At 42.0% G+C, this 27,897-nt stretch overlaps 1 protein-coding gene across 5 annotated transcripts in view; it reads right to left on the bottom strand.

Moving 5' to 3' along the window:
- The window catches only part of COBL (cordon-bleu WH2 repeat protein), a 229,204-nt gene that overhangs the window by 192,061 nt on the left and 9,246 nt on the right, over nt 1-27,897 (bottom strand). Inside the window, exon 1 of one of the 5 annotated variants that reach the window (XM_075921662.1) lies at nt 17,449-24,228. The exons of the other annotated variants lie outside the window; for them this stretch is intronic. Within the exon in view, the coding sequence (XP_075777777.1) occupies nt 17,449-17,492 (44 nt within the window). The 5' untranslated portion in view covers nt 17,493-24,228. Of the gene's footprint in view, nt 1-17,448; nt 24,229-27,897 lie in introns of those variants that run through there. 5 annotated transcript variants of the gene reach the window in all.

Here is a 27,897-nt window from a genome sequence, read left to right as displayed (position 1 = left end):
TTTCTAATCTTGTCTTCTGGATCCTGATTGGCTTCTGCCTGCTCCCAGCCCTTCTAGCCCCTGAAGACCCATTGATTTCACTAGCATCTGATCCTGGATGGCCTTTCTAGGCAACACTTATAGATCTAAATTCAGGGTCCTTTTTATTCTTTTATCTTTGGATGGAGTGCACCAAAGAAAGAGGGGTTCCGGCGTGGGGGCCAGCAAATTCTTGGTATACCCTGTCATAGTATTACTAAGTAGTATTGAATATTCATGTCAACATCTATATCATACTATATTTTAGCTTATATAAGGTACACAGGAGCATGTGCCATATGCTCAGTGAAACTGGTCAAAACCGCTCCGAATAGCAGCATCATAATTGAATGGGTGAAGCAAAACCTAATGCCCCCCTATTTCATGCTGGCAAAGCAATGAAAGAAAACCTATTTCCTTAGCTTGACTGGAGCTCTGCTTTGTTTTTCTTGATCCTAGGTTTATATTCATAGTTAATCTTCAATGAATCTTTGGTTGCTAAACAACAACAGCTCCTCTGTCTGCAGTCAGTGAGGATGTGGAAGAGAAACTGCCAGAAGAAACCTTCTAACAGAGCAAAGGCTGAATCTACAGAGTCTGTAACATTCTCTATTCAAAGTAAATGGTCTGTTTTTCTGAGCAGGTTTAAGAGAATCCTGACGTTAGAGCGATGCATATGATCCAAAGTAGCTCAACAAGTGTGTGATTTCTTTTGAAGTATGTTAACACTCTCTTCTTTCTGAAGTTGATTTATGTATTGCAGCTCCTGTGTTGTCTTAGAAACACTTTGGCCAAGAAAAACTCACAAGTAGCAGACTCTTTTTTTACACCTGACTCTGGGACACAGTGCAGCACGTAAAGTAGCTGGCTGGTTTTGAGTCAATGTGAAAGGCTCCATTTTAAAGAGATGGAATCAACAGAAACTTTAGGAGGATGTGACACAGCAACAGCCCAACTCAGCAAAAATTTTGGAAGGAGGCAGAGTAGTCTAATGGACAGGGAAAAGGCCTGACACATGAGGTGGGTCCTACCTCCAAATCATTCTGTTACCTTTACTTGCCTTATCCTCAGATACTTAAACATAACATGGAGGAGAAAGGGGGATTCTCTGTGAAAGTGAAATACAGCATCAGGCTGGATCCAGGAGTGTGTTGCAAACAAGAACCCATTTTGGGGAGAGAAGTATATTGATGCCAGCCCTGGCAGCAGGGGAACATACTCTGGAGCTCAGGTAGCAGGCTAATGGCTGCACAGGAACTTTTACAAATATTTTCTCGCCATGCCTCCTGATTGTTCAAGTGCTTCAGGCTCCCCATTACAAGAATGACAGCAAGTAGCTCCTGGCAACTCATAATAGTTTCAAAGCTTCCCTTACGGTCTATCTCCTCGGGGGGAGGGGTGGATTTTAATCCTGGGTTTTGTCTTTTTAAAGCACTGTCTGCCTTGGTTGTGCTTTCCCATGGTGGGATCCATTTACTGCAAAAAAACCTTTGCTTGTTTGTTGCATAAGTACAATGTATGGTTGGGGCCTCTGAGTACTATTAAATACACAAAGAAAACAAAGAACCAAATAAATATCTAATGCGTCAAATTCAACGTTGGTGTAAGGAGACATACTCCTGTTGACTAGTGGATGGAGTTGCTGCTTACTTCAGAATGAACTTGGTCCCTTATCACCATGTCTTTGAATGTATCCCTTGCTAACAATGACCTGAGTCTGTACGGAGAATTATGTGATCAAACCCCTGCATCTGTGGGGAGCCCTGGTGAAGTCAACAGGGCTCAATTCAGGCACAAGCGATCTAACTCTGCCATTCTCAGAATGTGACTGGCATCCAAATATACAAAGCAACACTTATTGTAGCTCACCAGCAAAAATCACTTGCCTTTAAGACAAGAAATCTAACTCCAATTCCCATCCCAGTCTCCGTAGGCAACTCTGGTAGTGCATAGAGCAGTGGTTCTTAACCTGAGGATAATTTGGCATATTTCAGGAGGGAATACGTTTTAAATACAACAGGTGTTCAATTTTGTTCAACATAATGTATGAGAAAAAGTACATTAAAATGATTAATTGTAATTTTCTTTTTGTCTACTGCTATTTAAAAAGGGAGGAGGGGTAATTTTGGTTTATTGGTTATGCTTAATGGGGTAACAGTGCCAAACTGGTTAAGAACCACTAGCATAGAGTCTTAGAGAAATCACAAAGACTTAGGGAAAATTTCCTGAATGCAGGAGAAGCACAGAGATGAAATAAGTAGCCCTACGTTGTATCTGGCAAAGCCAACCTCAAGAGATCAAAAATCATGAAACAGAGTTCCAAAATAAATGATTAGCCCAAAACTTAAGAGAATTTTTAAGGAGTATTATATCGTGGCATCTGGATTTTTTGGGTCTCTCTTGATTTTGAACTCCCCCTGCACCATGATCCCTCACCCCTGTGGGTGCGTGACAGGTTGCCCACTTTCCTAGATTTATTGTGTAAAGAAATTTTGGTCCCTGCTGCTCTCCTCCACCCCTCCCTTTTTTAGCAATTAGTCCCATGCCCCAGCCTCTCCATCAATTCTGTCATCCTCCCAGCTCCTCCTGCCTCAAGCCTCCCCTCTGCTTCGGTTATTCACCCAGCTTGGGAGAGGAAGGTGAAGGCTGCAGCAGAGTCCCCTCTCTCCTTCTAGGCTGGGAGAGGGGAGCAGCTTCATGGACTCTTCACCTGCCCTGTCCATTCCCAAGCTGTTACCAAGGGAAGGGAATAGAAGGAGCGGATAAACCATCCTTTCCCCATTGCTCATAGAAAGGGGACGAGGCTCTTTGTCCTCTCCCCCACACTGCATGGGGGAGGGGGGAGGAAAGGGAGAGGATACTGTGCCAGCTATCAGAAGGGGTGAACTTAGCCAGGGGTTAGAGTTTGTTCTGACATTGTGACAAGACTTGGCCTAAGGGGCTCTTTAATTGTGGTGTACACATTCAGGTTCGGGGTGGAGACTGCTGCAAGGTGGCAGCATCCCTGAGCACAGACTGAAGCCGGATGCCCACATGGCAGTTAAACAGCCCTGTAGCCTGAGCAGAGTGAGCCTCAGTCACCTGACATGGGCCAGCCACAGGTTTTTAATTGTAGACACAGTGCTCAGCACTATGAGGATTGTGGGCTGTGGGACAAAGCTCACAGGCAGCCCAAGACAGACTGCTGTAAATTAGAGTTTTTCCTGGGACTGCTCTAATTTACACCCAGGGTCATTTCAGCTCTTGCAGCAGCCTGGAATTCAGAGAGCACAAAGGTGATATCAACCTCCTTTTCTTCCCCCTCTCTAAACTACACCTTCCCTGTAGCATCTCTCAGGAGGCACAGCACAGAATCAATCCCATAATCTTTAAACACCTATCAAAACTAAATGGCAGGGAGTTTGTTGTTGATGTTGAGTTTATGCATATTATATAGTGTTAACATTAAAAAACTGTCTGAAAATGAGACAATGCCATGTAAAAAGACAATTATACTCTTCCTCTATTATTCATGATTACAAAAGTGCACAAAATAAAGCCTAGCAGAGAACAAGCCATGCTTATGTACACATATATAACTGCATTTCTCTTGCTTCTAGTTTAGAAACTGGGATTAGGGAAGCAAATAGCACCCTATTGGTACATCCTTTTCATCAGGAAGAAAAAAAGTGAAAATATCTATTCCCTGTTATAGATTAAAAAAACTTCACTGGGCTTGTATGCATACAAATGAATTTGGCTGTAAACTTTTTAATCCTCCCATTTATGTTTCTGCCCTTACAAAATGATTAAATAACCAATGTATTGTGCATTTATTTTAGGAATTTATTTAAAAAACAACAAGGAGGACTTCATCAGATCTCCAGCCCACAAAAATGTATGTCCAAATAAATGTGTTAATCTTTAAGATGCCATAGGATTCCTTGTTGTGCCCTGTAAGTCAATGGGGCTAATCCCTGTGCTGTGACTACACTTAGTAGCTCATCTATCATGCCCGCCAGCCACCCCTTGTGAAAATAGAAAGTTCTAAGAAATCATATATGTCCCAATACAGACACATCTTTATCAAGTTATGATTATGCCATCTTAATAAAATTCTTCTTCTGAGAAGACAGTTGTAACCATTAAGTGTTAAAGCAGTAACAGCATGGGAGATTTTGAGATGCTATTACTTGAAAACTGATTTGGTCATGACAGAAATTCAGAACATGCAAGATATTAAGAATACACTGCATAACACAGGCCAAGAGATCATGCCTCTTGAATTGATATTCGATATTAAAAATTCCAAATAAAAATACAGGCATTGTTCCCCCAACAGCCATCCAATACTTGAAAAATAACAATACCCATGTCTCAGATAGCTATTGCATTAATATTATACTGGAATAACTATTGGAAGGAGAGAAGAAGGAGACTCCGGGGCACTGCCAAGACAGGGTTTTTTTGTTTGTTTTTTGCATAGATTATGAAAATGTATAAGAAACACACTATTGAAACAAGAAAATATATAGGAGGGACGCTGAATTAATAAAATGGATGCTTAACCTATAGGATGGTGTTCAGGGAGTACTCCCAAAATGCTAGAACAATCAGTAGCAGCTTGAGGTATCTGCTGCACAAGTGACAACTGCTCAGGTTGAAATTATTGGAGGACACTCTTTACTTAATAGCGTAAAAACCACTCTGATGTATTTCTCTTCAGGGTAACTTGCTTAAATAACCCCTTCACTTCCATTATTACTGGTTATCACACTCTCTTCGGTGTGTCTATGTTGCAGCATGTTAACCACGCTGCAGAAAACCTTCATTTCTCAATCTGAATAGTAGATCAAGGAATACTATCCGGCTACTGTATTTTTTCATATAAAGAGCAATAAATCAGGCATAAGTGGAAAGAAAAGCACCTCAATCATATTCCAGCCATGGTTTTAAAACTCATTCTCAACCTGCACTAACTCACAGTGTAACTCATTGTCTCCACTTTATAGCCACTGGGTTAGAACTAAGTAGCATGAACATAAAAGTAATCAAGTATCATTCCCCATTTGTTCATTATGAATGGGATCTAGATTTACCCAATACCTTTCATGTTTATTTAAATAACAAAACAAAACATAAGCCACAACCAAAACTTTCTTCTGACCTGGATGATCATTTTTTCCCTGTAGGACCTCTTTGACCTTGACCTTAGTTTTCCTCTTGGGATGGAGGTAAGAGAACCTAGGCTGGCTGCCAGAGTGGTCAGCAGGATCAATTTTCTTCTGTGCAAGGCCTTAGGACCTGACACAAATAAGGACTTCTGTACTGACTTGTTTGGTATTGTATATGCAGACTATTATGAAACGACTATGGAATAATGCTAATATACAATTAAAGTGATTGACATTAAAAAAATCAGCATTTATCCACCATTATCACTCTTGTTTATCTTAGGTCTCATGAAGCTGTGTTCCATTCTTATAACACAACTCAACGGATAAACCAAAACCACTCAAATATAAACATTCCCTTCCAACAACTGAATGATGTTGAAACCCACTTTCCACACCCTATTTAGTTTCAACATTACAGGGAGGAAGTAACTTACATGTGAGTATATTTAAGCATTAATTGGCTTGAAAGTGTAGTTTCCATGCCAATTAAAGGCTGCACAAATATTCCTTCTTGCCCTCATGTCAGAGTCTGTGAGTAATGTATTAAGACAGAGGATGTTTTGAAGAGCTACAGTCTACTACTGTGGCCTGAGTTGAAATGAACTGTAAACACTGAGAGCTTTGTGCAAAAACAGAGGAGTAGAACGTGACCTAAATATTCTAGGGAACTTTGTTTTAGCCAATGAATATCATTTAGAAAGAGGTCTTCACTATTTAATAAAAAAGAATATGTTGAGAGGTTGAAAATCCTCTCTTCCATCTAGCCCGTGCTCATCCTCTGGCTCTTTTGCTTACTTATTCTACTTTTACCAGTTCCTTTCCTTATTTTGATGCCTCTATAACTGGGCATGCATATTACACATTATCATGCTAACCCATCAATAGAAGCCTGAGCCTGCTTCACTGCTGTGGGATACTCTGTTTAGGCCTCTCTCAGACTCTCTGGTTGAAGTTGTTCCACTTTAATAAAATAACTGAATTACATATTAATTGGGCCAGAAAAGGCATTAAAATGACTCTACAGCCCAGTGGTTAAGGCACTTACTTGAGAGGTGGCAGGTCCCTGTTCAAATTTCTTCCCTCTACCCTCCACCCCCCGCAGAATGAAGGGAGACTGGAGCTGGGATCTCCCATATCCCAGATGAGTATCCTAACCATCTGGCTACAGGGTACAATGGAGGGCTTCCTCTTTTCCCTCGCCAGTTACTTTGTTTCAAGCCCTGCATGCCATGTAGGCTACGTCTAGACTTCAGTGTTCAATCAGAAAAAGATACGCAATTTGCAGTATCTTTTTATGATTTACTTTCGAAAGAGGCTTTTCCGAAATTTGGCGCATCTATGTGGCACATTTCAGAAAAAAGTGCTCTTTCGACACATCCTTTATGCCTCATAGAACAAGGTTTACAGGAATGGCGAAAGAGCACATCTGCTTTTTTGAAAATTTTTTGGGAAAAGCAAATGCGTTCCTTGGATGCGGCATTGCTTTTCTGGGATACCTCTGATATCCCAGAAAAGCAATGCAGTCTAGACGTAGCCTTTGGGAGAAGAGCACCTATTTTCCCCCAGTTTGTGGCTCACAAGCCATGACAGGTCCCACAGCCCAGACTTATGGCCTATCTCTGAGAAAGAGTAGGGGCCCTAGTGAGCTTCTAAATTGTGGTGGCTGAAGTCCTGCTTCTGCAAAGCGTTGAGGGCTGCCAGCCAGGTACTTTTTTTTTTTAAGTCCACATAACTAGGATTACCAATTTAGGTTGGACGTATTCTTGGAGTTTTCATCACATAACATAATCTTTAAAGATTAACTTTTTATTCTTGGTGAATTGCATAGCTAAGTAGTAAAACAGATTTTTTTTCTGAAAGTTCAGGACTGCCTACACAAAGAGCTGACTACTACAGTGTTAAATACTGGAGTTTGGATGTGTTAAATATAAGATCACAGCCTTTGACCATTTTTGTTAACAACCGACTTCGGTTGCATGAACAGAAAGATTAGTGAGAAATCAATTTATCACCTTTAATAACTTAATGCAACCTCTGCATGAGATTTTGGCAGGTGCATCTACTAATAATTTCTTTTTTGTTTGTTATATGAACAAAGCACTGCTAAGATAAAGGGTTCTAGAAAACATTAGACACCAGTCCTGAACTTTCAGAAAAAAAGTCCTGTTTTACGCCTTACTAATGCAACACATTTACTGAAGAATGTGTGCGCTGACACAGCCTCAGGGTATGTCTACACTACAGAGTTTTGTCTGAAAAACAGCCGTTTTTTCTGACAAAACCTGAGTTACGTCCACACTGCAATAACGTTCTTCTGAAAGTAAATCGAAAGAACGGGGTAATCCTCTTTCTACGAGGAAGAAGTCTTTTTCCAAAAGAGCTCTTTTGGAAAAAGGCATGTGTGGACAGGGAAGAGGGAGTTCTTGTGAAAGAGGAGGAAAAAGGAAAAAGCACAGATGCCCTGGGGCCACTCCGTCCATAGAAATCACAGCTTAAATGGGAGATAGAGTCCATTCAGTATGGATGCTAGCTTTCGAAAAAACACTTTTTCAATGCGCTTGTGTGTGTGGACGCTCTTTTTTGGAAGAAGTTTTTTCAGAAGAATTCTTCTTCCAAAGAAGCCAGCAGTCTAGACATAGCCTGAGAAAGCTGCATAATCACCCCCTTCCTGCCTGCAGTTAATACTGGTGCAAGTAACTTTTTATACCAGTGCACAATACATAGCATATCTACATTGCTACACTTACACCAGTACAAAAATTCCCAGTGTAAACAAGCCCAGAAAATTAAACCTGTACTCTTGGAGTAAGCAGTATAATATTTGTAATATATTGCTTTTCTGCTGTATGGCTGATAAAGCTCCCATTGATTTTAGTGTTCAAATTCCCATTAACCTCACTAGTGGTGTAGTGAACTTTGTTTTAATATAGAAGCTAAATACAACCCTAAATCTGGAGTCAGTAGTTATGCCTCTACAAAAACATTTATTTGATTTTATTTTGCATGGTGGTTCAGTTTTTACATACGGTAATTCTAAAACTAAAGAGTTGCATATGTTCTTATTTCAGACACATTCATTATATCTGCATTGCTTTAGCCAAATAAGATATACTGAGAAAAAGGTCATGCAGTAATAAAAGTAGTTATATTTTTTTAATGAAAGAGGAAGGGTCAGATACAAATACCCACCCTTCCCAATTCCATGGCTTTCCTTTGAGTCATTGCTAAAGAGAACTACATGCTAAAAATTCTGAATAACCTACACACCCACACAAGATCATTTCCCAGCAGACATTTGTGGAGTTATTACTAACGATCCAGCTGCTAATTTAGCATCTGCTCTTCCTCTCAAGTTACCAACAAGTACCCTCCCTATGTACCAGCCTGGCTCTGAATGGATAGTACTCACGCAAAGGTTTGCTTCTTGAAAATTCACTGATATATTTAGAATGAGAACACCATTTTATATTCAAAGTAGTAAGAATATTTCAGATTAATTGAAAGACTTCAGATAAATCAAGACAGCCCAATGAAAAAATAGACATGCCAAATGAGTCTTCTTGCTCTGGTAACTTCAAGAAGGATTATGGAAATGGGCCAGGGAGACAGAAACAGCTTCTTCCTATAAAAAGGAGTTTTTAAATTTACACTTTGTTTTAGGAAACTCATTTTCTCTTTTTAAAAAGATATGAATTGCATTAATATACCAGATTTTTATGTTTATAAAAAGGACAATATACAAGATTTGCAATATATAAAATATACCATATTTTATAAAGAAAATACACACCAGATTTCCACAAGTATATCTTTCATTAAAATTGAAGCAGCATATTAAAATATGCACTTCATCAAACAAAACTGCTTCTGATAAATAAAAGGCCTGATTCTTCTTTCCCTAAAAACAACAGCAGTTTTGCAAATGAAAAGGTTCTCTGTTTTCTCTAGTCTGTGGTGTGAGGCTTTCTGAATTTCAGTCATCACTGTTCTAGGGGGTACAGCTAATTGACTTGCATTCTTAAAACTTTATTTTTACCTTGTCATCTCAAATGTATCAATTATTTAATGGACTGATTTCCTAAAATTGTATAGCTCAGTTCATTGTCATGTGTGTACATTACATCATATTTTTAACTGGAAAAATCATTTTACTATAAAATTAGTGCTTTGATACATATTCCATGGTTACATATACATTTATTATATACACACACTGTAATAGCTTTATATAGACATAACCATCTATGTTATGTGTGCTTTATGTACGAGAGATGGATATAAATATACACACATAGCTAGACATAATGAATGAATTGGCTCCAATACCCACATAGCTATAATTCCGATCTTCACTTAGAGGGGCTAACAAGAAGCCAAGCCATAGTTTATAACAAAAATATATAAGACATACATAACTGTAGTATATCAGAGAGGTAGCCGTGTTAGTTTTTCCTCTTGTTTTAGCAAGATCAGACTATGTAGCACTTTAAAGACTAACAAGATGGTTTAATAGGTGATGAGCTTTCATGGGCCAGACCCAGTTTATCAGGGTAAACAATAATGGTTTAGATTAAGAAGAACAGGGGTCAAATGGAGTGAGGAAAAATGTAGTGATATTATATGCAAGTTCTAGCCACAATCACAAACTCATCTCATCATCTAAATTATAGGGATATTTCTACTTAATCTGTTAATGTGGATACTGCAAGGGTACAGTCATTAGTACAGAAAGTTGGGGCACGAATCTACCCTGCACAAGCCTGCCACAACTGTTTGTGTAGACCCTGCTGACATACAGTTTGTTAATGTGCTTGGATTCTGTTCTCTTTTGAAACAGGATTATATCAAGGCATATTAGTGAATGATTAATGGTCAACAGCAGAGTTAACATTGATAGGTAGTCTATAACAGGGTAGATTAGTTCTCTAGCTTTCCAAAAACTGAATGTTCATGTACACAAGCCCTGGGATGAATAAAGTAATTAATCTGATTTGAGAACCTATGAGGGAGGGGTTGAGGGAAAAGTTAGGCCCCTTTGGCTCAGAAGGATGGCATGAAGCAGCTGTGTAGCTGCAGCTAGGTATTCTGTGAGTTTACACAAAGAGATTTGCATAGTTGTGCACTTATAAGCCACCATTCTGCATTGCCCTTGCAAGACCTTGAACTCTCTCTCCATATAGAGTTCCCAACACAAAAGAATCATTGTGGTTCTACTGGGTTTAGGACTTTCCAGGACATTTGGTGCCCTGGAACAACATTAGAACTTTCAAGGTAATATTGCAGTCGATTTGCAAACCCGGCATTGTATTCAGTTGTGTTTAGAATGAGTATTTTGCAAAGATAATAGATAGAAATAAACTTTGAAAGCTTTCTGTACTAGGGATGTTAGATTTTGGGTAACTGAATAGTCAAGTAACACCATGAATTCTTATTCGTAACTTGACTATTTTACAGTCCCCGGAGCGGGGCCAGAAAGCAGTGTGCTCCGACCCCACTCCTCAGGAGCCCCCTGCCACCTTGTGCTGCAGTGTGGGATGCCAGGCAGGAGCCAGTTTAAAAATCAGCTCCCTGCAGAGACCAGCTGCCTGCCATCCAGTGCTGCTGCCTCTGTATCAGAGGCAGCAGCACGGGGTGGTGGCAGCCCCTGTCTGCCGGAAAGCCAAGTTCCCCATGGACAAAGGCTGTTGCACAGAGGAGGGGGAGAAGGGAGGCTGCAGCTCAGGTCTGCAGGGGGTCTAAGCTTCTCGTGGACAGAGGCTGCTCTGCCTCCCACGGAGCGGCCTCTGTCCGCAGCGAGCCTGGGCCTGCCAAGGACTGAGGCTTGTCACTCAGAACCACCCGGACCACAGCACAAACCCTTCCCCTTCCACCCTCAGAGCCAAGCAGAGCGTCCAGTGCAGCACTCCAGTATCAATGTAAAGGGCTTGGGGCAACTACATCATTTGCCCACCCTGTCAGAGGGCCTGGGCAGGGGCTCCAACTGCCAGTGCCACACAAATTCCCACATCACTGGGTGGAACACTCCTGGTGAATACCTGCATCGTCGATAGGAGAAGCAGAATGTAGACATGAACCATCACTTTAATTATTGTGGTGGCTGTGGTGCAATTTCACTTGAAGTTGACCTAATCTAGTAGGGAGACAAGCCGACAGACTGTAAATATTGATAGGATCAAAAGAGAAATGCTGGTACAGTCAGACACTACATTAGCTCATATCCAAACTCAGAGAGGCAATAATTTCCCCTTCCTCTCAAGTAGAACAAGCAAATACATTCTCTCTCACCACTGCCATGCCACAATCCTGAAACTTGTGAGTGAATAGAAGCTGAATGAAGTACAGGCAGTCCCCGGGTTACATACAAGATAGGGACTGTAAGTTTGTTCTTAAGTTGAATTTGTATGTAAGTCGGAACTGGTACATATTGTAGGGGAAACTCTAGCCAAACATTTCTCCAGAGCTCAGTTTTATTCTCCCACACCTCACTTCCCTCAGTCCTTTATTCTCAAGCTGAGGTGTCTACTGAGAGAAGCCGCTCCGCGTCTCCCTGATCTGCTGGGGGGGGGGGGGGGGGGGCTAGCTTCGTGTCTCCCTGGTCTGCTGGGGGGAAGCAGCTAGTGCGGGGTTGCCTCACCCCATTTGTAAGTAGGAATCTGATGTAAGTCGGATCCATGTAACCCAGGGACTGCCTGTATAACCTTTCCTACCTAGGGTTAGTTATGTTTTATCCCAATAATCTTTTTTTGAATTAATTATGTTTAGACTTGGTTATGGGTGGTACTTTTCATGTGTTTTAAAGAAAAAGATAAAGATCTGAATTCTAGCATTTAAGAGACCGGCTGACACCACTGGCAAATCACAGCAACATAATCTGTGTGCTATAAGTGTTGCACCAAACAATCCTACATAGGATTTTTGGTGATTGGGAGTCTGCACCAAATGTCAACATGGCTGTGTTCTTATATGCAGCAGTACATATTGATCTCCCTCATTCTATATCCTCTGCTTGTATTCTGAGGAAAAGAACAGAACTTTACAAATATTGCATAGGTTCACGTGTAAGATAGATGGAGACCATTTGCATTTAAATGTGTACACTGCAATTATCACAATCAACATTGTATAGTGTCTGTCAAGTGATCCGCTCCATATATTCCTGTCCCACTCAGACACTTGATGGCAGATGAAACTGGAGCCCAGAAATACTTCTGGAAGGAGGGGCAGGCTAATATGTAGTATGATATGATGGAAACTCTTGCTTCATAAGTAAGGTCCCCTAAGGTAAAAAGCATGCAGATAATATATATTTTCTGACTTTTCTATGCCTGTGTCACCTCAACCCTGCATTAGAATCTTTGTGCTTGGAATTTTAAAACACACCTGTTTCTCCTCCCTTCCCCTACACCCACACCGAAGGATGAGATTTTTCAAAAGCTACAGAAGAAATAAGGCACTTACCTCCCTTTAAAAATCAACAGGATTGGGAGACCTAACTCCCATAAATGCCTTTGAAAATCCCAACCAGACATAGGGTTTTACCAGACATCCTGTCTTTAAAGGGACAGTCCCGTATTTAAGCCCTCATGCAGGTGTGCTGACTTTTTCTTTAAAACAGGCAAGTTGTCCCACATTTTCCATCTCCCTGCAATCAGTACTGGTGGGTTCTGATGCTGGCTTCATCCCTGCTTGCTAGCTGCCTGCTCACCAGTGCTGAGCGTGTGTGGGAGGGAAGGAGGAGGGGGCTGTCCAGTGGTGGACAACAGGAGCAGATGTGCAAAACTGGTGGAGAGGTGGGCTCATCCCAGTCAGGCATGGAGGGCAGAGTGTGCCAGGCAAGAAGGGGATATAATGGGAATCACAAGGAGGGAAAAATCTTCCAGAGCAAGTAATCAATAGATCAGCCTTTGTATAGCTAGTCCCAGATAGCCAACACAAGGTGTAGGGCTTTGGCTGGTAGATCTGCACAGTTCCAGCCCAGTGAGGTTTAACTGGTTAATCAATTAAATAGGATTTTACATTCCTAGCTCATCTCTCTTCACTTGCTTCCTGAACATCCTTCCAATACTGTGAAAAGACCTACGACAGAGATGTAGAGAGAGCAAGCAAGGAGTCCAGAGTCTTGCTTATGAACTGTCTGCAACTAGGGATAAATCCAACGCATTATATTCTAAAGCAGTGTTTCTTAAACTGTGTTCAGTCGGAGGTGTGCCGCAGAGAACAGAGTTCAAAATGGCCACCTTTAAAAGGACAGGTGACTCCCCTCCCCCGATAAAAAGAAAAATAGGGTAGGGAGGAAAGTTGTTTCCTCAATAACTTCCCCCCCAACCTTTTTTTTTTCATTTGCTCAACAAAAAGTCTTTTAAAAAGAAGCGCACAGAACACAAAGAAAGTCCATTAGGAACTCCTTGTGACCAGATATTTAATCTAAGAGCTGCTTATATTCTACAGAAATTGGTGTTACAGAAAATGACAGAATAGATTAAGGGAGAGCTTCAAAAGTCAGAAATAGAACTTGGGCACCTAACTTCCTTGTGTAAATCATCTCCCATTACATATTTTGGAGCATACCACTTTGGGTGTTTGAAAATAAGGATAACGTTAGTCATTTTTAAATGCATCAAAATGGTGGATCTAACATTTACTGTTTTCTTTCTACCCGTGTACATGGCATCCCTTGAGAGATGTGGGTGGAAAGCCGAGAGAACTGTGAGAAAACATCCCTTCGTAACTTAGCTTCATCCTTAAATAATTCTCAGAGAATGAAATTTAATCCAGGACACCCCCCACTTTGCAGATTGAAATCACTTGGGTTTTTGTCTTTATATGTGTAATACTTATGAAAGATTTATAGCCACTCAGATATTGTAGTGCACATCAAGCCAGGTGCTAAACACAGCCTGAGGAAACTGTTTGCAATCTGAGCTTGTACAGTTTGTTTTTCAATACAACTCTTGTCATATCCTGATGAAACCACTTTCTGACCGAGATGGTGACAAAATTCAATCTTCATGTTGTTGATTACCATCCGTTCAGAGAAAGAAAAGTATTAGAGTAAGCATAGACTAGATCAGTCTTTGCATGTAGCCTGTGGTGCCTTGAGCCGCTTCCTGGGCTGCCTGCCTGCCTCATCACTATGGCTCCAGTGGCAGCACCGAGCCATGCAGCTTTGAACTAGGCCACGTGCGCAGGAGCTGCTGGCCAGTGGGGGGGCAGCAAGAGGCGGCAGCAGAGCACACCTGCTGCGTCTGCCACAGCGCCTCCCCATGAGCAGAGTCATGCAGCATGGCACTGAGACGCATCTGCGTGTGCATGGGAGCTACCAACCAGCAGGGGAGAGGGGAGCAAGGCAAAAGGCACGGCACAGCATGCCTGCCACAGCAGCAGCACCTCCCTGCGAGTGGAGCTGCACAGCGGGCACTGAGAAAGGCCGCATCGGTGAGTGCGCGGGAGCTGCTGGCCGGTGGGGGATGCGGGTGGCAAACGGTGGTAGCAGAGCACACCTGCCATGTGTGCCACAGCAGCAGTGCACACCTGCCTTGTCTGCCACAGGAGCCTGCCGTGTCTGCTACAGCAGCAATGCCTCCCCGAGCCAGGCCACGTCGAGTGTGTGCACGAGCTGCCAGGTCTGTCTCCCAGAGCCTCCTATAGACAACCACCTAACCTCAGGATGATTCTTACCAACCACCACAGGACATACCACACAAATACCAACCCTGGAACTTTCCCTTTCAACAAACCCCGTTGCCAGCTTTGTCCACATATTTACTCTGCTGACACCATCATTGGACCTAACCATTTCAGTTATAAGATCAAGAACACATATTTCTGCTCATCCAGAAATACAATTTATGCCATCATGTGCCAACAGTGTCCGTCTGCTATGTATATTGGACAAACTTCTCAGGCACTTTGCCAAAGAATCAATGCACACAAAACAGACATCAGACAGTTTCACAAAGAAAAAACAGTTTATTGCCATTTCAACCAGAATGGGCATTGTCTCAACGACCTGATTACTTGCTTCAAAGAGACTTTAACACAAGACTTCAAAGAGAAGCCTCTGAACTGTCATTCATGCTTAAATTTGACACTTTATAAATGGGCCTTAACAAAGATGCTAATTATCTTATCCATTACATAGATAGCTTCCCCAATTATCACCTCAAATATCATTAGCTGATAGACATTAACCTCCCCCCCATCCCCCCTCTGTTCTAAAATCTGATTTGTCTATTTTATGTGTGTTCACTTTTTTTGATTGTATCCCTTTGGTAAATATGGTCATGCCAATTTTCTTCCACAATTTGATCTGAGGAAGTGGGTCTGGCCCACGAAAGCTCATCAACTAATAAACCATCTTGTTAGTCTTTAACTGCATAGTCCTGTCTTTTGTTTCAGCAAGACCAGACTAACACGGCTACATCTCTATTATTATAAAAAAAAGGAAACTTGAGAAATATATTGTCAATACACCTTTCGTCTCTCAAGGTTAATCTATTTACATGGGACCACCAGACAAATCCTATGCAAATAGGTCCTGATCTAACAGAATGCTTAAGCACATGATGAACTCTAAGCATGTGTGCAGTCCCATTGACATTGACTAATTATGTGAGTAAAAGTTGAAGGATCAGGCTCTATATTGTAAACTTTTTGGCACAGAGATAACTTAGAAATAACCTTATAGATTTCATAAATGGGGGAAAAGACAAATTTTAGAATCAGAAATTCCTCTTATGTAGAATGTCAGAATACAAATAATTGACATTATTTTGTAAACAACTTTTCATTCCAAGTTACTTTTTATGGAAAACAACAACATTGGGAATTTACAATATATTTCATAGCAAGAAACCCAAGGTATATGCATAAACAAGTTATGTTCTCAAGGCAGTTTTATATATGCAAACTTCTTGCCAGTAGACATGGCTCTCATATTTTCTCCTCTTAAAAATATCCAACCACCAGAGCTCAAGGAGTAATATTTCATTTCAACACAGCTATGGCTAATTTGAGAATTCATTAAAAAAAAAATCAGGCAGGGTTTTCAATTCCAGGCGGCCCAAAACCACTAAACAACGTGCAGGCTTTTAAAAAAAATATGATTGGTATCTGATCATGAGGCTACATCAGTATTAAGAGAAGGAACAACTTACCTTTCTTCCTCAAACAAAGACTATTGTCTGCACTGCCAAAAAAAGTGTGCTTCTACAGCTAGTTAACTAATCCACATTCAACTCTCTGAACGTGTTGGTAAATGTTAGTGGAGACAAGACACTGTAGTTTTGCCACAGTGTAGCTACATGAGGTCAACCACAGTTGTGGTCATAGTTCTGAGTCTGACATTGCCTATCTACGGTACCATAAGAACCACCTGTGACTTGTCTCCAGTAGCATTTAACAGGGACCCAACTAAAGCATGTGCGTTAATTCTCTCTGTATGAACAAACATCTTTTTGGCAGTGAAGAGACAGCTTCAGATAACATCTAAAAGCAGGGGACTAATGCATTTGGATTATTAGGAGAGGCGTATATATGGCTCAAACCACCACTATTAGCACACAGCACATGAAAGAGGCCCTGATTTTGGTTCCATTTATATCTGTTTGACACTAGTGTTATTCCACTGACTTCAGTGGTGTTCCATCTGATTTACAGTGTTTGAAGGCAGAAGGAGCAGAAATTATACAGACTCCTGTGGCAAGCAAGGTGCAATAAATATGGATGTGGGTGAGGATGGGAAAATAGCAGTAACTTGCTTATTCCCCTTAATGCTCAAAGGACAGAATAAAGTTTTATCACAAACTGCCTCAAAGCAATTGATCAACACCCATTTATATGATTCTCCACAAACTACCAGTCAATCGGTGTGTTTTATGTGAGTCACCACTTTCATTTTCTCACAAGTACAAGCAAATGCCTACCGTCTCCGTCCCAACAGGCCCAATAAACAGGAATAGATAGCATCAGAAACTGTCCCGCCCCTCATCTGTCAGTACTGCATTACTAAGCACTGTCAGTAAGGCAGGAGAGCTACAATTCTAATTAAGAATTAAGGAGCATCTAACAAAAACAAAGAAACAAAACTCAAAACGCTTTGAATCTCTTATTGATCAGATATTTAAGGATGATTAAAAAGAGCTTTTGACAAAAAAAGGGAGAGAGCATTTTTTATTTATTTTACAGATGGGAAAACTTAAGCATGACTACTTTAGGTGGTTTTCTTAAAATCACATGCAAATCAGTGGAAGAGCTGTAAAGAGATTTTACTTACCTCATTTGTTGGGAAGGATAAGGAGAAAAACAACTTTGTCTCATTTACGCAACAATTTGTCTACCAATGTATTATAGAGTCCTGAGCCTCTGACTGGGCGGAGCTGATTAATCACCTGTGAACTGTGTTTGCCGCACAGCTTAGAGGGAACACTGGTGACAAGGTTTGATCTGTTTACAATATTGTAGAATGAATCCTGTTAAAAGCATCTTAAGCATACTTGCCTCTGGGCATCATTGTACCCAGGTTTTTGTGATGCTGAATACTAAAATTTAGTAGCCTTATCCAGCAGAAAGTCTAATTATGTTTATCAGAACAACAGAGTGTGTTTTGGAGAAGCAAATGGTAACAGTAAGACAAGATCTGTTAGAGCAGAGAGAGCTATGACTATGTTGAAATATGATCCATGTTCCAAGGGACCTGGAGTAATTTCTCTGATACCCATACATTCATAGGTATCAACTGCCAAAAGAAGTTACATAAAAAAAAGACGGTCTGCAGTTGCACCAAGATATTCTTTCCTCAGCATTCAGAACCAGTGCCATTTCATGTAGATGTAAATCACTCAAACAAGACAAAAAGAGAAAAAAAGTAAAATCAATTTTTTCTTACTGAAGTATTTACTGACTTTGCAGATTCATTTGATCAAGCTGTGAAAGCCACAATGAAAAGTGTATGTCTGATCCACAGTAAATATAGAATGTGCCATTTACTCAGGGATCTAATTTGCAAAGGGGGGAGGGTTGCTCCCTCCAAAAAATTCAAGCCTTAAGCAGTTATGGAATTAACTCCCCACAGATGGCCCCATTGGCCTGACTGGAGCTGACCCCCAAATATAAATGTCAAACAACACCTATGCATAGAGCCCTGTGGATACAAAATTTTCTATCCACATCCTCATCTATTTCTGTAAAAATGAGCTGCAGACGCAGACACTTGGGAACATAACACTGATATTTGCAGATTTGCAGAGCTCTACCTATCTATTAATTCAATCCTTGCTCTGTTAGGTTTTTTACTGCATATGTGCAATAATCCCCTCAAAAATGTAGTCAGGTAACCAAGATAAGTGCAGAAATAAGGGCAAAAGTTAAGCTATATTTTTTTAGTTTCTCACTTTTAAGAGAGGGTAGGGAGGGATGGGAAAGAAGAATGAGAGGAAGTACTTACTGTATCCCCAAACATAACTTCAACAAACCTCGCAAGAGACAGTTCAAAAACTTTTACACTTACAACTTCACCAAAGGCAGACCAGAAATGAAAATTATTTGAGATAGTTTTAAAAGACCTTTCGATGAGGTTTGCTTTCAGATTTTCTGCCATGAACTAGGGATATAAGCAACTAATTGACTATCAGAGGCAGCCAGGTGGGGAAGGAGGGGGGAGCAGGAGCTGGTGCTGGGAGGAGGGGGCAGAGATAGCCGGTTTAAAAGCTGGTTCCCCTCCAGCACCATCTCCATGGAGGGGAAGGGGTAGAGGCAGAGACGTAGTGGGGGACTGGGTACCAGCTTTGAATCAGCTGATTTCCAGCTCAAGCCCGGTTCCTCCTGCTGCACTTTTGCTTTTTAAATGTATTAAGAGCCACCAGAAGCTAACCCCGCTGTGGCTCTGCAATTTCCCCCCCCCCCCCCCATCAGCTAATCAACTAGTTGATTACCTGATTAAACGCCATTTAACATCCCTACCATGAACAGGCCTCCAGCTATGCTGAGACACTATGACAAGCTCATGTCAGGGAATGAGTGCATTGGGGAGAGGAGGTCACTACTAAAGCAAAGGTCATTTTAATCGGTCATCTAATATAAACTACCTATCTGTGTTTTTTCCCCCATTCGCATGAATGCTATGACTATATTTGGTTCCAATATTTTGAGGGTTTCATGTGGGGGGGCTCTAGCTAGCTTCCCTGCTCCCTTGAGAAAGCCCAATTTTTCTGCCCTGGGCCCTCCTTCCCCATGTCAGGTCACACAAGAATTAAAAACACTTCCAGCAACTCAAAAAAGTAAGGTTGACTCCAGACACACAGAGGAAAGAGGTATGGCAGACAAGTGAGAATCACAGAGGCCTATAGCAAAAATGGAAGTTAGGAATGTACGTGGACAGCAAGGCCTCAGAAAAAGCTTCTGTTTTATGCCTGTTGTTGCTTGAGCATTTGTCTCAAAGACTCTGTATGATGATTTTTTTAGATGTATTAACATAAAGCCAAATAAATAGGAAATGGTTTTGATTTACAGCACCAAGTAAATGTATTAAAGCAATCCTTAGTGATTTGCACAGGAAATCTCTCCAGCCATCAATGAATATTGTACAGACACAAAATCGCTATGCACTGTGAAAATATTGGCATGTATTTGTTCTTCCTAAGGCAAGATTTAATTGTGATTATTTAAGGAAAGAGTACTGTACATACCAGTTCTATCTTTCTAATTCAGATTCACAACCGTACCACAATAAGGGGTGATTTATATATAAATCGTAACAGACTACCAATTAACACAGAACTGAAGAAACAGAACGCTCCATTTGCCATACTTTTATGTGGATTGTTAGCCATCCTTAGCTTATAAATAAAGAGTCATTTACTGGAGTGAAAAGTACTATTATGTTGATCATTACTGCTATAGTTAGAAAATTGATCATTAGACAATGTCATCTTCTTCTTCAACATCTATATCCTCTGTGTGACTTTGAGTCTTACCTATTAACTGATAAAAACAAGTTCCTACTATGGTTACCAAAACAGAGCTACAACTTAGAAAGTTCAGGCTAGATTCTCTTCAACTTCATACATTATTAGTAAAATTATCATCTCAAGCCTGATTATTGAATTTCCAGTATGGCTGGGGATGCAACAGTTTGATTTTTTTATCCCAATTGTTCTAGTAGGGCTGGCTGTTAGAAAAAAAAAGACATGTAAACAGAAGAGTTTTAGTTTAGAAGATACTGAGAAAAAGAGAATAAATAGGCAACTACCACACTGACATTTTTTTCAGTCATTTTGAGACCACACACAGTAAACCCAAAGCACATTAAAGTTGGAATAATGCAACATTAATACCATTGAAAAGACAACATTATTTCTGGTACACAAGTACTAACTTTGGATATCAAATACTATGTGACACAGATATCTCAGCACTCCCCCGACATGCAATCTTTCTGACTCATTTTTTGGCATGCGCTAAATCTCTGGCTAAATTCTGCCACTGTAATGCTGAAACTATGACAACGATATACTATTCACAGGATCACTTACTTAGTGATAAGCAGTCTGGCTCATTGGTCACCTACCTCACATCTGTGGGAACAAACTTTACAATAAGAAAATGAATGTTATTCATTAAAAGATCAATGCAACTATTCATGTTATTTACTGTAGGAGCATGCATACTGAAAGACAAGAGAGGGCATTTGATAGTAGCTTGAATTTCCATTGTCTGGAGATCAGACACTTTGAAGAGCTTCCTGAAATCCTGAATTTATCTAGAAAATTTGGATTTGAAATCTCTTTGTAATTCCAAACCTCTAGTCAGCCAGCTGGCTTCACTCCATCAGATAGAAAATAAGCTTCTGAAGCTTTCTGGATATCCCAGTGTAGAAGTTAGTAATGTAAAAACTGTCCATTTCCAAAGAGATAGAGATAGGAAACCAAGGGAGAAAATTGCACCACAGCATGGCAACAGATGTGCCAAAAATAAGTTTCTGAATTGAGAGTGTTTTAAAAAAAAATCTCTCTCACTGGAAGCTTTGTTAGGGCACAGAACTGAGAGTCAGGAAACCTGGATTCCCCTCCTAGCTTAGGCTCAGACATACTGTGCAACTTTGGACAACTCATTTAATCGAGTCAGTTTTCCATCTGTACAGTGGGTTTATCGGTTTCCTGACTCACCAAGGTGCCAAGAGGAGGCAATCATTAATTTTATGAGGTGCTCAGGCACTGTGATAACCGGAGCCTTTTAAATATCTAGATAAAGATGTTCCTGAAATGCCAGAAATGTTGGAAAGATTGTATACATTCATTCAGACTATGGCAACTCATGTGAGAGCAGTATCTTTCTCTATTCTGGCCATAACTCCTAATACACTGTGTGATCTTTGCCATTTCATGCCACAAGAAGCCATTAACAGTGAGGCTGACAGGCAGAGGGGGCCTTGCTCTGTGCCCGGAAGGGACACAGCCTCAGTCAGAAGGGGCAGCCCTCAGCTAGGGATATAAAATCCCATCTAAGGGAGGGTGGGGGGAGCTGCTTCAGCTATGCTGGAGCACCCCCACCCACAACACATTGCTCCAGCCAGGCTGGGCCCACTGCAAATGGGGGACGCGCTGACAGGGCTGGAGTGCCCCTGCCTATGGTGGGTCGTGCTGGTCTAGAGCAGCCCCTGCTATCGGGTGGGGTGCTGCTCCAGCTCCCACTGGTTAACCATAACCGGTAAGCATCACCCTGTTAAACTGTTAGCCATTCCCATCCCTAGCTTCTGTGCAGCCCAGAGCTCACCATGCGATGCTCTGGCAGCGATTTAAAGGGCCCAGTTCGCCCTCACTACCACAGTAAGCAGTGGCAGCAACCAGGAGCTCTGGGCCCTTTTGAATATCTGGGCCCCCAGGGCAGTTGCCTCCTTTACCCCCGTCGGCAGGCCTGGCCATTACCAGATGCATCTGGGGATGCACTGGCCCAGCAGCACCTCTCATGGTTGTGGCTGGTGTCAAAGCAAGTCTGCATAAATGTCTTCCTCTGCACCTACAGCTGCTGAGTGGCTCTCCTCTTATAACTCTAGTCCAGAGCTCAATTTGTGCCAGAGCTTGCCAAAGCTAAACCTCGACACTTCTAGGATTGGTTGTTCATAGCCCCAGCAGTTCTGAGCTTGCCGCATCAGTTATGAATGAAAAAAAAAATTGCTGGAGTATCAGCTCCTAACTGCTTGAGCCCTGCAAACTTTTTCATTACCGAGTAAGCACTACTCCCGTATGGCTAGGTAGTTTATAGTCTCTAACCTTCTCTGATGAGGAAGGTTACATGAGAAAAAATTGTTAGCATGAAATCCCTAGCCATGAAGGGTTACAAAGGAGCTGGTTGATTCCACTACTCCCATCCACGTACTGCTAGAGTGTGTGTCACTTCTTAACCTTCTCTTTGATAAGATAAAAAGATTGAGCTCTTTGAGCCTATCACCATAAAGAAGGTTTTCTAATCCTTTAATCATTCTCATGGCTTCTCTCTGAACCTTCTCCAATCTATCAACATTCTCACTGAACTGTTGACACCAAAACTGGGCACAGTGTTCCAAGGAGCAACCACAACAGAGACAGACACAAAGGCAAAATATAACCTCTCAATTCCTATATGTGATTCCAAGAATCATATTAGCTCTTTGTACCTCTTTGCTGGTTATGGCAGATGAACCTCAAGCTTGTTCACTCCTTTAGTTTCCAGCCCAGGGTCCCTACTTTAGTAGCCTCAACCAGTTCCTTACAATCCCTTACTACATTCATCCCTCTCTTGTACACCTTCTCTAGACTCGTGTACTACAATTCTCCCTTTTTTCAAGTCCAAATTCTGGAGTGCTTCCAACAAATCAGTATCTGAAAGAATCTTCTCATCAGTTTCTTTAGCAGTCAGCTACCTCCTCTGATCTGCAGGCTTTTTATCTCTCAGCTTTTTCTGGCCCAGTAATTAGCCACAGCTGTGGAGAGAGCTAGCCTACTTGTAATCCCCAAATGGCCATGGTAGGATGTGGCCTATATTCCCCATGACAGGATATCAAGGAGTTGCTAGCCCCAAATCTGAATTTGCTGTTTTTCTAGTACAGTAATGCTTCCAAATATGCATTTTCCTGGTGTGTCCCATTACGTATGCTATGTGAAGATCTGAAGATACAGGAACAAAAGTCAGGAGCATCCATACAGACACTATATGGAAAGGATATGGAGGACAAACAAAGATGAAGCCCACCCTAGGAAGAGGCAGGGTAGGGTTAACTGGATCTAAGAGAACCATGGGAGGCACAGCAAAACGAGAGGAAAGGGATTACAAAATATACAGGGAGAAAAAGGATCATGATGGAGAGAGACAAAAACAGTGAAAGAATAAGGGAGAATGGAATGGAAACATGAAAACAATAAAAGAGATGGTAAAATAAAGTATGAGAGTAGAAACAGTTCAGACATGGTGGTCTTGGAGGAGTGTTTTGGACAATAAGAAAAATACCTTAAGTTGTACTGTGTTTTCTGACAATTTGTTGTTTAACCAACTTATTTTTAAATGCATACATAAAGAATAACTTATTTTTACAATGGATTTTAACAAATGTTGATGCATCAGTAATAATGCACTGAAAAACATTTTCATGTTTATGTCAGTACTCACAAAGTGTAAACAGTAACATAGAATTATTTTTGTTGTAAACAATGTGTTTGATTATTTTCTCACTTTCCCCAAGTTTTATGTTGATGTACCTCTATCAACATTAATGGAGTTCTTTCTGATCTAGATCCATCAATCAAGCCGTATATCTGCAATGATGCTAGGACATATTGTATGGGAAAATTTCTGCTCTTAGAATTTCTGTATTCCACGGGTGGAATTTGGCTCCATATGGTTATTATTACAGGCAGTCCCCGAGTTATGTCGGATCCGCAGTTACTTACGTCGGACCCGCAGTTACGAACGGGGATTTTCTTGCCCCGGAGGACTGGAGTGGCGGGACGCCTGGTCCCGCCGCCCGCCTCCTCCGGGGCGAGAAAAGCTGCTCCCCGTCTCCCTGGTCTGCTGGGGGAGCCAGCAGACCAGGGAGACACTGAGCAAAGCCACGGAGGACCCGGGCCGGACCGCGGTGCTGATCTGGAAGCGCCGCGGTCCAGCCCGGGTCCTCCGCCGCTTTGCTCCACGTCTCCCTGGTCTGCTGGGGGGGGACGCAGCTAGTGCCCCCCCCCACCAGACCAGGGAGACGTGGAGCAAAGCCCGGGGCCTGTGGTAGAGCAGGTGGGGCGCTGCCGGTTGGTCCCGCAGCACCGCTCCTTGGCGCTACTGGACCAACCCGGCAGCACCCCAGCTGCTCTGCCCCAGAAGTCCTGATTCAGCCGCGGCTGATCGGTTTCAGCAGCGGCTGAATCAGGACGCCTGGGGCAGAGCAGCTGGGGTGCTGCTGGGTTGGTCCAGTAGCGCCGAGGAGCGGCTGCGCTACTGGACCAACACAGCAGCACCTGAGCTGCTCTGCCCCAGGCGTCCCCAAGTCAGCCGCTGCTGAAACTGACCAGCGGCTGACTACAGGAAGCCCGAGGCAGAGTTGCTCTGCCCCGGGCTTCCTGGAATCAGCTGCTGATCAGTTTCAGCAGCAGCTGACTTGGGGACGCCTGGGGGTTCTTAAGTTGAATCTGTATGTAAGTCGGAACTGGTGTCCAGATTCAGCCGCTGTTGAAACTGATCAGTTTCAGCAGCGGCTGAATCTGGATGCCAGTTCTGACTTACATACAGTTTCAACTTAAGAACAAACCTACAGTCCCTATCTTGTACGTAACCCGGGGACTGTCTGTATTGGTAATATGAGGGTTGATGCCCAGAGTAGGCGTGTTTGCATTAGAACTCTGGAAAGCAGCGGATGTTTAAAATATTTAACATAATATTTGTTTGCATTTTTAATTACATTCTATCCTCATCATCCTTGCAAATCAATTATTCTAAACATTAAACAAGAGTCTTACATAAGTAACTTAAGTATAAAAAAGGTGATGTGTAGACAGAGTACTAATATTTCCAGTAGTTCTAGTTTATGATTTAAAGACATACAAAAAACCCTGAAGTGTTTTTATATTTCAAATCTTCTTATCTGAATGTTATGCTCAGTAAAGCATTCTAATGGAAGCAAAGAACTACTACAGAGTAATGTTCTATAAACAGCAGATCTTCTCAACTCTTTAAACACATGGCTTGGGATACGTCTACACAGCAGTGCTATTCCAGGATAATGTCCGTTATTCCAAATTAGCGTTCTGCGCATATTAACAGCACACCCGTTATATTAAAATATAGTAGAAATAACAGGCTTCTTATTCTGGCTTCCTGTAAACCTTGTTGCACGAAGATTAAGGAAGACATCGGAAGAGTGATTTATTTCAAAATTAGCGCTATGTAATCTGTGCCAAATTTTGAAATAAGCTACGCAATTTGCATAGCTCAAATAGCGTAACTTATTTTGAGGTACATGCTACTGTGTAAACGTACCCTTAGAGAGTTAAATATATAGTAAAACACTTCTTAAAATGTGGATGTGCAATTCTATGATGTACATTGTTTAACTACACAAGACTTAAATGGTTGGTCTATTCTTTACTCACAGGCTAGTTTTCCTGAGGCCTCAACGTAACACATAAGTAATGATATATAATCTCTGTATGTCTAGGTACTTTATAGGGTCCCTTCAGTGTAGGGATCAAAGCAGAATGTCAATGCAACTAATCTCTGTGTAGTGTTTAAATAACTCCTAAATGTACATATGTATTTACGTTCACAATATCCTTGGGATGTAGGGAAATATCTTACAAGAATATTTATCTGGTGTTCCTCGGGTCCTTAATTCAATTAATTTTGGTTGGAGTTTTTTTCATTTAAATCCTGGGTCTGAGGTTGGGCTGGGAATGAGAGGCTTAGCATGCACACTGCCACAGGGAGAGAGGACTATTCCAGCTCTCTCATTGCAACAGCATGGGGCCAGGTGAGAAGTGCCTCTCCATCGCCACTGCAGCACCAGCAGCACAGCTAGGCAGGTGTCAGCCGATGGTCAGGGCAGTGAGTCCCTTATGACTGGCTGAAGTTCTTTTAAAATTGTGCTTGGTTCTGTTACAGCAATTGAAGGAGTCAGGTTAAAGCTTAAACAGTTACGATGTTATTGTTACAGGGTAAACTTAGTTATTAAATGCTACTGCTGTGTTACAGATAACACAGCCACTACAAAGGACAGGACAGAAATTACACTAATAAGTCATTTACAGGTACCATGAAACCCCTTTGGTTCTCTGAGCTCTTATTAAATGCATGCAAAATAGACACATAGCAGGTATAATTCTCACCCCTGCGTTCCAGACTTGGCGTAGCCAGCGTCTTTCTCTCAATCCCTCGGGAAGAAGTAGGGCGAGGTTGGGCGTCCCACAGACCTCGGGAGACAATCAATACCTGCCAGCAGGTATAGATGATTGGAGCTCGAATGGGGTGGGGTACTATACCCCTCTTTATACCCCTTGGGTCATGTAGGCTTCTTCCTGGTCTCAAGTGGCCAATTAGGAAAAATGGCTTTGAATGCCAAGTTTCCCACGAACGGTGCAAAGCATAATTCACACCTGGAAAAATGCAGACAATGGGCACCTCTGGTATGTGATGGGCAAAGATTCCTCTCCTGGGACAGTGCAGGCGTGTCAATTACTGGTACTAGCCATCAGGGCGACGGGAGGCCCCGGGTCGTCAGCTAGCCCATTTACTGTCTGGTTTCTGTTTATGGTAGAGTCAGGGACAGGCAGCACACCTGCGTTCCCAGGGCATCAAAGGCTGACTGCCTTTCTCTTGCTCTCTGGGGGAGGGGAAACAAGATGGGGTTCACGTCTGGCTACATTCCACCCCCTTGACAAGCCTCACTATGTCCCAGAACGCAAGATGGCGGTGATGCCAGCACCTTTTGCCCTCCTTGGAGGAAGTTAAAATCGCCCTATCGGCAGGGTCTGATCAGATAATTTTGGATCAAGGGATTGATTAGGATCGCTTCCCAACGCCATATACCGGATTTGTGCAGAGGAGGTAGCAGTGTCCACAAAAGGCCTAACAATACATAGAACCATGCAGCAAGCAATTACAACAAGTAAAATGGTTAATATAGTATTTACAGTAGAGTGAAGGAATGGAGTTAACGAAAGTTCTAGGTGTTGGGCTAGCCAATCTAGCCATGAGGCTTTACAGTCTTAGTTACAGCATGTCTTATCCCATACCGTTTGTTGCCACTTCCCTTGCCTTCCTCCCTTGTTCTCCCCCCAGAGTTATTTAGAGGATTGCGGTAGTCGCTGTCATCGAACCATACTCTTGTTTCACCAGTCATTGGGGCTGAGAGGGACAAACTCGATTCCCAGTCCAGTAGAGGAGTCAAGTAAGGTGTTCTGGTACAGCAGTAGCAGTTAGGATGAGGAAGAAGACCATGGCGAGTTGGAGTACCATGTCTCATTTCAATAGTCTGTAACTAACAACAGTGGTTGCAAGCGCTACAACAGCAAGCGGTGTATATATACAAAAGGTTCATGGTGGTTTCCCGGATCCACACCAGCTTTGGGAGGGATCCATCCCACTGGAGCACTGTTCATGGCTATTGCCTCAGTTTCCTGTAATAAAACATAAGGTTTGCCGGTCTTGGACACAATCCAAGCCTCAGTAATGGTTATTGGTGTTAGCCCAGCATCTGCAGTAGTCCAGACTC

The sequence above is a fragment of the Pelodiscus sinensis genome, chromosome 2, assembly GCF_049634645.1.
Source record: "Pelodiscus sinensis isolate JC-2024 chromosome 2, ASM4963464v1, whole genome shotgun sequence".
NCBI lineage: Eukaryota > Metazoa > Chordata > Testudines > Trionychidae > Pelodiscus > Pelodiscus sinensis.
This window is presented reverse-complemented; position numbering and strand designations above follow the sequence as displayed.